The following is a 12,834-nucleotide window of genomic DNA, read 5'->3' as shown; positions in this document are numbered from 1 at the left end:
AAACTAAAAAAAATATATATTATTTTATAACAAATGTGGTTTCTCACGTTTGCTGTTCTTAAACATCAGTGCGCTGTTGGCACCTTTTCCTAGTTGCTATGTGCTTAACATAGAACAATGTGGAGACGAGTTAAGAGACGAGAAAACAGCCCTTACCTTAATTGTCTAAGAAAATTGAGGAGAGGAAACGACAACTTAATTTGGTCTATAATCAACAGCCTAACTGTTAAATGTGTCTAGCTTTATAAATCATCCATAGACGGTGCATTCGGAAAGTATTCAGACCTCTTGACTTATTATTATTACGTTATGGGCATCTCCAGACGGCATCCCCAGCCGCGCCCTCAGAGCATGCGCAGACCAGCTGGCCGGTGTGTTTACGGACATATTCAATCAATCCCTATACCAGTCTGCTGTTCCCACATGCTTCAAGAGGGCCACCATTGTTCCTGTTCCCAAGAAAGCTAAGGTAACTGAGCTAAACGACTACCGCCCCGTAGCACTCACTTCCGTCATCATGAAGTGCTTTGAGAGACTAGTCAAGGACCATATCACCTCCACCCTACCTGACACCCTAGACCCACTCCAATTTGCTTACCGCCCAAATAGGTCCACAGACGATGCAATCTCAACCACACTGCCCTAACCCATCTGGACAAGAGGAATACCTATGTGAGAATGCTGTTCATCGACTACAGCTCGGCATTCAACACCATAGTACCCTCCAAGTTCGTCATCAAGCTCGAGACCCTGGGTCTCGACCCCGCCCTGTGCAACTGGGTACTGGACTTCCTGACGGGCCGCCCCCAGGTGGTGAGGGTAGGCAACAACATCTCCTCCCCGCTGATCCTCAACACTGGGGCCCCACAAGGGTGCGTTCTGAGCCCTCTCCTGTACTCCCTGTTCACCCACGACTGCGTGGCCACGCACGCCTCCAACTCAATCATCAAGTTTGCGGACGACACAACAGTGGTAGGCTTGATTGCCAACAACGACGAGACGGCCTACAGGGAGGAGGTGAGGGCCCTCGGAGTGTGGTGTCAGGAAAATAACCTCACACTCAACGTCAACAAAACTAAGGAGATGATTGTGGACTTCAGGAAACAGCAGAGGGAACACCCCCCTATCCACATCCATGGAACAGTAGTGGAGAGGGTAGCAAGTTTTAAGTTCCTCGGCGTACACATCACAGACAAACTGAATTGGTCCACTCACACAGACAGCATCGTGAAGAAGGCGCAGCAGCGCCTCTTCAACCGCAGGAGGCTGAAGAAATTTGGCTTGTCACCAAAAGCACTCACAAACTTCTACAGATGCACAATCGAGAGCATCCTGGCGGGCTGTATCACCGCCTGGTACGGCAACTGTTCCGCCCTCAACCGTAAGGCTCTCCAGAGGATAGTGAGGTCTGCACAACGCATCACCGGGGGCAAACTACCTGCCCTCCAGGACACCTACACCACCCGATGTTACAGGAAGGCCATAAAGATCATCAAGGACATCAACCACCCGAGCCACTGCCTGTTCACCCCGCTATCATCCAGAAGGCGAGGTCAGTACAGGTGCATCAAAGCTGGGACCGAGAGACTGAAAAACAGTTTCTATCTCAAGGCCATCAGACTGTTAAACAGCCACCACTAACATTGAGTGGCTGCTGCCAACACACTGACACTGACTCAACTCCAGCCACTTTAATAATGGGAATTGATGGGAAATGATGTAAATATATCACTAGCCACTTTAAACAATGCTACCTTATATAATGTTACTTACCCTACATTATTCATCTCATATGCATACGTATATACTGTACTCTATATCATCGACTGCATCCTTATGAAAAACATGTATCACTAGCCACTTTAACTATGCCACTTTGTTTACATACTCATCTCATATGTATATACTGTACTCGATACCATCTACTGTATCTTGCCTATGCTGCTCTGTACCATCACTCATTCATATATCCTTATGTACATATTCTTTATCCCCTTACACTGTGTATAAGACAGTAGTTTTGGAATTGTTAGTTAGATTACTTGTTGGTTATTACTGCATTGTCGGAACTAGAAGCACAAGCATTTCGCTACACTCGCATTAACATCTGCTAACCATGTGTATGTGACAAATAAAATTTGATTTGATTTATAGCCTTATTCTAAAATGGGTTCAATTGTCCCCCCCCCATCAATCTACACACAATGAAAAGGAAAAACAGTTTTGCAAATGTATTAAAAAATCAAAACTGATCACATTTCCATAAGTATTCAGACCTTTTACTCAGTACTTTGTTGAAGCACCTTTGGCAGAGATTACAGCCTAGAGTATTCTTGGGAATGACGCTACAAGTTTGGCACACCTGTATTTGGGGAGTTTCTCCCATTCTCCTTTGCAGATCCTCTCAAGCTTTGTCAGGTTGGATCGGGAACGTCGCTGTAGAGCTATTTTCAGGTCTCTGCAGAGATGTTCAATCGGGTTAAAGTCCGGACCACTCAAGGACATTCAGAGACTCGTCCCGAAGCCACTCCTGCGTTGTCTTTGCTGTCTGCTTAGGGTCATTGTCCTATAGGAAGGTGAACATTTGCCCCAGTCTGAGATCCTGAGTGCTCTGGAGCAGGTTTTCATCAAGGATCTCTCTGTTCTTTGCTCTGTTCATCTTTCCCTCGATCCTGACTGGTATCCCAGTCCCTGCCGCTGAAAAACATCCCCATAGCATGATGCTGCCATCATGCTTCACCTTAGGGATGGGACCCGCTTCCTCCAGACGTGATGCTTGGCATCCAAGCCAAAGAGTTCAATCTTGGTTTCATCAGACCAGAGAATCTTGTTTCTCATGGTCAGAGTCCTTTAAGTCCCTTTTGGCAAACTCCAAGCGGACTGTCATGTGCCTTTTACTGAGGAGTGTCTTCCGTCTGGCCACTCTACCATAAAGGCCTGATTGGTGGAGTGCTGCAGAGAAGGTTGTCCTTCTGGAAGGTTCTCCTGTCTCCACAGAGGAACTCTCTATCTCTGAGCACTACTGACAATTCCTTTGACCCCATGTCTTGGTTTTTGCTCTGACATATGCTATCAACTCGGGGACCTTCTATAAACAGGTGTATGCCTTTCCAAATCATGTCCAATCAATTGAATTTACCACAGGTGGACTCTAATCAAGTTGTAGAAACATCTCAAGGATGATCAATGGAAACAGGATGCACCTGAGCTCAATTTCAAGTCTCATAGCAAAGCGCCTGAATGCTTATTTAAATAAGGTCTTTCTTTTTTTTTTATATATATATAAATTTGCAAACTTCTACAAATCAGTTTTCGCTTTGTAATTACAGGGTTTTGTGTGTAGATTGATGAGGGAGGAAAAAATATTTAATATATTTTAGAATAAGGCTGTAACAACAAAATGTGGAAAAAGCCAAGGGGTCTGAATACTTTCCGAATACACATAAAGGGGAACTGCACCCGCTGATTTGGCTTTGTTTCTTGGCTTGCTCCTGAAGAAATGTTGGTGGCCATGACATAAGCCAAACGTGAGTTGGCTTAGTGGTGTGGTATAATGTGGGTGTTTCTTGGGTGTGTCCTTAACACCTCCAAGACACCCATCTGTCAGAACCTTGCCCGCGGGCTGTTTCCCCCCACTCAATCACAACAAACAAACCTCCTGCGGGTTGAGTTCAATAACAACAGGCCCATGTATGGTGAGATGCTTTGAATAGGTCAGTAGCCTACAGCGTAGTATGAGAAGAATGCAATTGCTGAATTTATGTAGATATTCTACGTAAATAAGTGTTTTGATCACTTTCAAATGTAGTAGAAAGTCCATGTAGAACAAACAACCCTTTACATAATACCATAGAAGCAGTGTTCTGTTGATATAACAACATGCACCTTTCATGTTTCTTTGTCATTGTAATACAGATACTGTGCCTATCAGCATTTTTGTCTGGTGGTAATGGGGCTGCCTTGGCAAACATGTCAGTGGTCATACCTTCCTGTGTAGTGTCCCATATACAACAAGAGTTCCCTGATCCTGGTGCAGAATACACAGCGTTTGTCCCTCCCCATATTGACTGATACCATTCAATTCAATAATGCAAGGCAATTACAAGTAAAAGTTGTCTAGTAAAATGTTAATACCGAGTGCTAAGTCTCTCTCCATTCACAGACATCAGTATCAAGCCCATCTGTCAGTCTGAATTTAATCAGATCATCTTGCAAACCTCCACGTGCTGGCTCCATACATGTTGCTGGGAACACATAAACACATAGTCACTGTTTTTTTTTTTTTTACCAATGGCAGTGACCCACAAACAGGTACTATGTTGAAGTTTGAACAGGTCAGATAAAACCTACCCATTGATGGTCTCCCCATCAAACGACTGAGGCTGCCGTCTGGCAAAAGCATCTCCAGTCCATCTGTAGAAATAAGCAGAGGTCATCAGTGGCACATGGAATGAAACGGGTGTTGCTATTAGTGAACATTTGTGCTGTACTGTATTAGTAATCACCTCATAGTGGGATGTGTTGAGTGACACGTCTCTCTGCATCTCATGCATGTGTAAACGCATACACACAGTCACTGTTCTATGTTAGGGATAGGTGATATCTGACACACAAACATATACTATGTTTAATTTTGAACAGGTCAGACTAAACCTACCTAATTCTGTTCTCCCCAGCAATAATTGTTGGTTAGCAGGCAAGAGGTGAGGTCTTTACCAGAGCCCCATTGATGGGAATTATCTTTGGAGGTCGCTAAACCATTTCAATCACATTGCTGGACATGCTATGATACCCACCTTTGCTCTTTCTGGTAGGTCTCTGCATCCATTCATGACCAGGGGATCAGTCGGGCACACAAATGTGCACGTTGTCTAACAGAAAAAGTCAACAATTGTCATCATCCCTCAATTATCAACATAGCTCGAGAAATAACAATCTCATTTGGAAGCTAATTCTATGCTTTACGGATGTAGACTGACTGGCTTCAGATTGGATTAGATTCAGGCTGGTGACGCTGTTACATTATGCAACCTACTGTGACATGTTTTGTTATGTCCCTGGGTCGGTTTGAGTCTGTTGCTGCATGTTGGTTGCTGTTGTAGTCAGACATTAGTTAGCTAGTACCACCATAGATGCATCCCATATTTAGTTGTGTCTCAGAGGCTGTGGAGGTTTCGTCTAAATTGCACTAACTTAGTGGCATGGAAATACGATTACATTGCTAAAGTAGGCAAATAATTAGTCGGAAACAACTTTGCCGTATTATGTAGTCAAATTTACTTTAGAGAGATGGCAATGTTGTCATTACTGTTACTAGCAAAGTTCGTCAAAAATACCTAGCAATGCTCATGTTAACTGGCTAAAGTTATACTGCACTTAAAGTCAATCTGGCAACATCACTATCATGACGAAAGATTGAAGTTATGGTGTTTCCAAGCCATCTGAGTTGTATTGAGGTAGGCTAAGGTTAGGTAGCTAGCTAACGTCAGCTATGCTAGCGATATTGATTATCAACAAGTACATAACCAGCAGTATGATTTACCTACTGGTACACTCACCACCACTGGGGACCAACGAACTCCAACCACCTATTCCGCAGGACAGGATCCTTTGGCAGGGCATGTCGACGCCGATCCTTTGAAGGTGTTGGAGGCGACGTAACATAATGTAACAGAAACAAGGGAGCCCCATTCAATGAAGGGACGCGAAGTGGGTGGACGGGTGATATGCACTTGGAGCTTGACAAAAGGGAGCATGATTTGTTGACAAAATGGTAATCCAAACCCAACCTTCATTTTACTCGTGATGCACAGAGGTTCTAAACTGTTTTTTAGATGAGACCGATTGTATGACTTAAATGATCCTACTTACACTTTGAAGTTCATTTTGACACTAGAATACATGTTTGACTAGATGCCACATAGGCCGTTTTCAAAGGGATTAGTTGTTTTTTAGAGGCAGTCGCTCTTTAAAGGCTTCTGCTGTGGTAGGATCAGAATGCCCATGTCTTCACTCTCAGCTCTGCTTGTCAGGGCAAGGGGACTGGGAGAGCGAGCCTGATGGGACAAACAACATGGCAGGGGAATCACTCGGGACATTCTGTTCTTACCGACTTGCTGGCTGATTTGCTGACTGACTGGTGTTAGTGAGGAGTTATTCTCAGCTGCCCCGGCCGTATCCTGAACCTGAACAGGCCCTTTGCTGTTGAACAAGTCATTTAGTCACTTCAAAAGATGCATCGCTGTGCTAGAACTGAACTGAAATCTATTATGAGTCATGCATTCAAAGTAGGCCTACATTAGCATTTTCTTTCTCTGTTCCCTTTACATTTTCTATTTTTACACTGTTTCGGGTTTGGGTGTGTGCGCACACATGCAATTTTGTACCTTTAGGTATTGTTAACCAGTATTGCATTTGCTCCCTGTATATAACATAGGTTAGGATACGGACTGTAGAAAGAGGCTGTTTGTGTGAGTCTAATCCCTATCATTAGATGTATGCTGTGAACCTCTTAGGTGGCCCTATGTGTTGGCAAAACATAAAACACTTACAGTGTAACAGGTCAGATAAAACACTTACGGCCTCCATACGTTTCCTCTGTTCTCCCCCTCCTAATGCACGGTTAGCCTGTCCAGGCAGATATTTCTCTGTGAGAGCCCACTGAGTGGTCTTCTTTAGTGTGTCCCAAATGGCACCCTATTCCCTACTACTTTTGACCTCGGCCCATAAAGTTCTGGTCAAAAGTAGTGCACTAAATAGGGTATAGGGTGCCATTTGGGACACCGGTGGTGCATCTGATTGAGCCGTTCCCATGCAGGGAGGTTATTATTTAACTGTACCGTCACATCAAGTGCAGGCAGCGAAAGGATAGAGAGCTGCAGGCAGGCAAGGCGGGCAGTTTTCACCTTGGAGCACAGACTGAGGCTCAGCCGGGGCAGAGAGGAAGGATGCACTAGAGGCCACGACCTCCCCGTGGATACACCCCGCTTGTTTATGTCGCCGCTCCAGACCCACTTCCTCCCTCCTTCCCTCCCTCTCTCGGCCTTTTCAATAAATGTACTGCACACAGCTACAGTGTAGACTGTACATGCATTATAGCACACCCATAATAAGTATTTCTACACCTCTCTCAAATGCATGCATGTGCATAGTGTACGCACAGCACACACACACACACAGCCGGGGGTGCGATAACTTTTCGACACCTTTCTGTAAGCTTCTCTCAGAGAGTGCTGCTGCACATAAACAGACCTGATGAGGACCAGTCATTTTGTTTATGCAGCATTCTCCTTCAAACCCGGTCTCGGTGGGTGTCGGGGCTTGACACAAAAACATAAATCTGTTCTGCTTCCCGATCGATATCATGAGATGTTAAATTGAGCTCAACACTGCTTTCTATGAATTTTAGCAGAACGTAGCTCTTTGCTTTGCCTCTTTTATCTGCAGTTGCAGGTAGTCTTAGATCTGCAGAGAAAATAACTATACTTTGAGTGTAGGTTTTAGAAACCTAATGGCTTGTTCAGGGGGGGAAAAACCTCGTCATTTCAGTTGAACCATCAGTAACTACACTTTTGCAGAGAGAATTGACCTTGCTGGAGGTTGGTTGGAACACAGGCCGTAATGTCAGAGTGACTTTGTGCACTGATTGACTCATTTCAAAGCAGCCGTACTGTGTTTGAACACGGTGCCAAAGGCAATTAAGAGAAACCGCTGTGCTAGCTGGTGCCTTGACATTGTCAGAGGCAGAGGACATGGGAGGCGGCATTTAAGACAACTGGGTCGTGTTCTGTAATGGAGAAAATGTATTGAAACAGGGAGCTACTTAAGTACCTGTCTAGTGAGAACATATAATTTTTGTTACAAAACTTTTTGCTACGGTGTGCACTACTGAACACAACATTGGATACGATCGTTCTGTACTGTCTTGTTTTCTTTGGTGCTAAGACGTGTTGACTTGGCACATTAGCACCAATCTTGTAATACAGTAGTCTCTATTCCACTCTACTCTCAGAATGTTTTATAGTTCAACTTCATACTGTGAAACGTGTAGATTGACAATGACTAACTCACAGTAAAGTGTCCCTCTGGGCGCTTTGTGTAAGAGACATGGAGCTCTTCTTGGGTGACCTTGTAGGACAGAACATATGTTCGGATGAACACCATCCGCTCAGCTCCTAATGCTTCTGTAACATAACAGACATAGCAAAGGTCAAGTTCAGGACAAACTGCATTAGCCGCTGGGTGAAATCCCACTGGTCGGGTCTTGATTATCATTGATGGTGATTGAATATTGACCCTGGCCTCCTGCATAGCTTAATCATAGCCTCCCAATAATACTAAGCAGCAGCATCCTTTCATATGGCCTATTTCCTTGTGCTCGCTGATTTAAACAGACTTGATGGAGTCCTGTCGAATCAGTGCAGGGTTACAGTAAGTACATTGCAAAGGAAACCATGAATAGTATTGGGATGAAGCCTCGTAGTATCTTTGTCTGCAACAGGGGAGTGTGCTGCGTTTGGTGTCAGGCTGGGGGAGGAAGGCAGGACTGTAATTGTGGCACTTCTCTGCTGGAATGGCGACCCTGTCATTGTGGTGCTGGCAACCCAATAGAAAGACGAAGCCCACATTTTAGGACCCTTCCGAGATCAGAGCTAGCTAGTCTATTCCTCTGAGCTCAGTGGCATATTTCTAAACGGCTCCGCTCCTTTAAAGAGTAACGTTATAGTACTAATGACTCATCATACTGAAGGATGGAAATAGCCTTTTTCTATGCCAAGGGTTTGTATCTATATACAATATGGTGTCTACATGTGCATGTTATAAAAGTGGTTGATGGCTGCAATAAGATATGATTTGATTATGTCCACTCTTTGCTTAAATGACTACTAGCAGGCATATAGTGGATTATATGTGTTGCATTTTATGATAGAGGTTGTAAGCTTTAGTTGAAACTGTCTTTAAATTATGTTTATTTTCTTTTTATACCACGACTTGGACCTTTGTATGTTTAGGCTTCTATTTGTTTCTGTTGACAATTTTGGTAACAGAGGACCTTTGCACAGCATCTAGAAAATAAAATCTAAGCTAAACACCACTGTCACCATGGAGAGAGACAGAGCCGTCAGAAACAAAACTTTCTATTCTAGCTTTGGGAATGACACTGGGAAGGTAGTCTATAAGTTGATGTCCTCTTTTTCTGTCCCTCTCTCTCTCTCTCTGTCTCCTCTTTGTCCATGGCAGCTCCTGGAACTGTTTGACAGTGAGGACCCCCGGGAGAGGGACTTCCTGAAGACTGTCCTGCATCGGATCTACGGGAAGTTCCTGGGGTTGCGGGCTTTCATCAGGAAGCAGATCAACAACATCTTCTTGCGGTGAGTGAATAGTGCCCCTCGTTCACCGGAACAAACAGCAGGGCATCCTTCAAAGACACACACAGGGATCCTTAAAACTGGGTTCAAACCCCCCGCAGCTCAGCCCATAAAAAGTCCATGGCCGTATTCATTAGGGCCTACGGTAGCAAAACGTTTCACAACGGAATAGAAATGAGCATTTCTCATTGGAAGAGTTCAGGTAGTCCCGCCATGTTTCAGTCCATTTTCCTCCGCTTGTTGCCTAATGAATACGACCCTTGTGTTTTTCTCCAGTTGGCTCCTTTTACAATGCCACCACTGACCACCGCCTCCTTTCAAACTGCAACCACCCGTACGTCTCTGAAAGCCCACACCTGTCAGTTAGTTTCCCCTCTTCTTTCTGTCAATGCCCTGGCTAAGAAGGGGAACTGTGCTGCTGTGAGTTTCCTTGGCAGGCTTTCCCAGCCATGCTCTTTCAGACAGAAACAGCAGCAGCGGCTTGCGGATAACTGATAGATGGGAAATTATCAAGACTATCTCTGTCAGACCCCACAGCACATCTGTTGTCAGTGCAGAGGAAATGTCCTTTGGTCATAGGGTCAAAAGTCAAATGGGATTCTCATAATGGATAGTTTCAGACTTTCTAGTGCTATGATGACAGTAGAGTCATTATTTTGGATTGCAATTTACATTTAACATTTAAGTCATTTAGCAGACGCTCTTATCCAGAGCGACTTACAAATTGGTGCGTTCACCTTAAGACATCCAGTGGAACAGCCACTTTACAATAGTGCATCTAAATCTTTTAAGGGGGGGTGAGAAGGATTACTTTATCCTATCCTAGGTATTCCTGAAAGAGGTGGGGTTTCAGGTGTCTCCGGAAGGTGGTGATTGACTCCGCTGTCCTGGCGTCGTGAGGGAGTTTGTTCCACCATTGGGGGGCCAGAGCAGCGAACAGTTTTGACTGGGCTGCGCGGGAACTGTACTTCCTCAGTGGTAGGGAGGCGAGCAGGCCAGAGGTGGATGAACGCAGTGCCCTTGTTTGGGTGTAGGGCCTGATCAGAGCCTGGAGGTACTGAGGTGCCGTTCCCCTCACAGCTCCGTAGGCAAGCACCATGGTCTTGTAGCGGATGCGAGCTTCAACTGGAAGCCAGTGGAGAGAGCGGAGGAGCGGGGTGACGTGAGAGAACTTGGGAAGGTTGAACACCAGACGGGCTGCGGCGTTCTGGATGAGTTGTAGGGGTTTAATGGCACAGGCAGGGAGCCCAGCCAACAGCGAGTTGCAGTAATCCAGACGGGAGATGACAAGTGCCTGGATTAGGACCTGCGCCGCTTCCTGTGTGAGGCAGGGTCGTACTCTGCGGATGTTGTAGAGCATGAACCTACAAGAACGGGCCACCGCCTTGATGTTAGTTGAGAACGACAGGGTGTTGTCCAGGATCACGCCAAGGTTCTTAGCGCTCTGGGAGGAGGACACAATGGAGTTGTCAACCGTGATGGCGAGATCATGGAACGGGCAGTCCTTCCCCGGGAGGAAGAGCAGCTCCGTCTTGCCGAGGTTCAGCTTGAGGTGGTGATCCGTCATCCACACTGATATGTCTGCCAGACATGCAGAGATGCGATTCGCCACCTGGTCATCAGAAGGGGGAAAGGAGAAGATGAATTGTGTGTCGTCTGCATAGCAATGATGTTGAGCCTTTCTCAATCCTTCGGGCTCCACTCCTAACCCCAAACATAATGTCTCATCTCAAGTCACGAACACTAGCAAAACTGTACCTCCATTCAAGTATAGCAAAATAATTAAATAATCATGAGACACAGAAGCACAGCAGAGATTCCTGTTGCTGTGGTTACATAGAAACGCTTTACTCCTTGTTGATTGAGGGAGGAGCCCACTCAACGTTGACCATCTGCCGCCAGGATTAAAAATGCCATCGGAGGGCATTCAAGTGCTCCATTAGAGCCTCCATGCCCACTGCACAGTCTGACTGGCAGGGCTGTACCAACGGCTTCCAGACAGCCCAAAATGGGTCACTCAAAAATAAAAATCATTGTTTGGGGGTGGGGGAGCTCTGTTTGGGCTGTTGGGTCTACTGCTCTGCTTTCTGCAAATGAGGTAGGGGGGGGGGGGTTAGTTGGGTTAGGAGCACTACAGTGGCTGAGCATATTTCACAGCTTTTACACGTTGTGATTCGACTCAGTGAGCATCAAAGTCAGCAGAGGGAGCCATTTTAGCCTTCCTAATGCACTGTCTCTCTCTCTCTGCTCCATTGTGTCCAATTAGAACCATACGCTCCTGTAGTCTCTGTGTAGTCATTTGAAGTTTGATTGTGATTTGTGTTGTCTGATTCCGGTAGGTTCATCTACGAGACCGATCACTTCAATGGAGTGGCCGAGCTCCTGGAGATACTGGGGAGGTGAGTCCAGAGGTTTTTGTGGTGTGATTTCAAGGATGCATCGACAAAATCAACATATAGCAATGTTATCAAGCATCTTTGACTCTAGCTGCATGTTGCACAAAACTGCAGTAGCACAGCAAGCACATGACATTGTATTAGGTGGAACTAGGACATGAAACCTTGTACACTCATATGCCATCATATCTCCATTTTACCTGATTTACTCATATCGCTACATTAGAGGTTCCCTTGAGTGCTTCTACAGGCTGCTCTGCTGTTAACATCTTAACACCACAGAATTCTGTGAATCTCAGTTGCACTGCTGACCTCTGTCCTTTTCAACTATTTGAGTTAAGGTCATCTGGGGGCGCTTCCTGTTAAAAGAAAAATGAAGCTTTGTTATTTTTTTCCACAGTGAAATGTCTCCCTGGTTCTACCTATGAATACTCATGTTTCTCTGCCTCTCAGACCACCCACCCGTGTGTGTGTACAGTCTCTCATGCATGCGTGTTTGCTTCTCAAGGCGATGATTGGAGTGTTGTGTTTGTATATCTGCAGCATCATCAATGGCTTTGCACTGCCGTTGAAGGCGGAACACAAGCAGTTCCTGATGAAGGTGCTCATCCCCATGCACACCGGCAAAGGACTGGCCCTGTTCCACGCACAGGTAACCAAACACCTTATACAAGATCAATAACTACTCTCTCTCAGTAGACAACCGCTCTTCTGTTTTTAGCACCTATCTAAATCTGAGAAATGTAACTGGCATTATGTGGGTTTAAAATGAATTCTAGGTCAAATGTTATACAATATTATGACATAGTAATTAGCTTAGCTAGCCGTTTGTTCTGTCAGGTCAGTCTTTTTGAACAGTAGATGATGTAGAAGCCTGTGTAATCATAACTCATGAGCTAAAATGAACTGTGCTCTGAAAAAAGCCTTGGATAACAGTGCCTTCTAGAGGCCGTATTATACACTTGAAAGCTCTGATAGGGTTGTATGCACTGAGTGTACAAAACATTCCATAACATAGACTGACCAGGGGAAAGCTATGATCCCTTATTGATGTCAACTGTTAAATCCAC

At 45.2% G+C, this 12,834-nt stretch overlaps 1 protein-coding gene and 1 long non-coding RNA gene across 2 annotated transcripts in view; one reads left to right on the top strand and one right to left on the bottom strand.

Moving 5' to 3' along the window:
- The window catches only part of LOC115139667 (serine/threonine-protein phosphatase 2A 56 kDa regulatory subunit alpha isoform-like), a 132,960-nt gene that overhangs the window by 102,924 nt on the left and 17,202 nt on the right, over positions 1-12,834 (top strand). Inside the window, exons 5-7 of the mRNA XM_029677295.2 lie at positions 9,241-9,371; positions 11,708-11,767; positions 12,308-12,416. Of these exons, the coding sequence (XP_029533155.1) occupies positions 9,241-9,371; positions 11,708-11,767; positions 12,308-12,416 (300 nt within the window). The remainder of the gene's footprint in view (positions 1-9,240; positions 9,372-11,707; positions 11,768-12,307; positions 12,417-12,834) is intronic.
- Positions 3,351-5,759, bottom strand: LOC115139668 (uncharacterized). Its single transcript, XR_003865138.2, has 4 exons — positions 5,559-5,759; positions 4,797-4,871; positions 4,351-4,413; positions 3,351-4,244 (listed from the first exon to the last, which is right to left on the bottom strand). It is a non-coding gene; the product is annotated as an uncharacterized LOC115139668 (long non-coding RNA).

The sequence above is a fragment of the Oncorhynchus nerka genome, linkage group LG13 (assembly GCF_034236695.1).
Source record: "Oncorhynchus nerka isolate Pitt River linkage group LG13, Oner_Uvic_2.0, whole genome shotgun sequence".
NCBI lineage: Eukaryota > Metazoa > Chordata > Actinopteri > Salmoniformes > Salmonidae > Oncorhynchus > Oncorhynchus nerka.
Note: the sequence above shows the minus strand (reverse complement) of the source record. Positions and strands in the feature narration are given on the sequence as shown.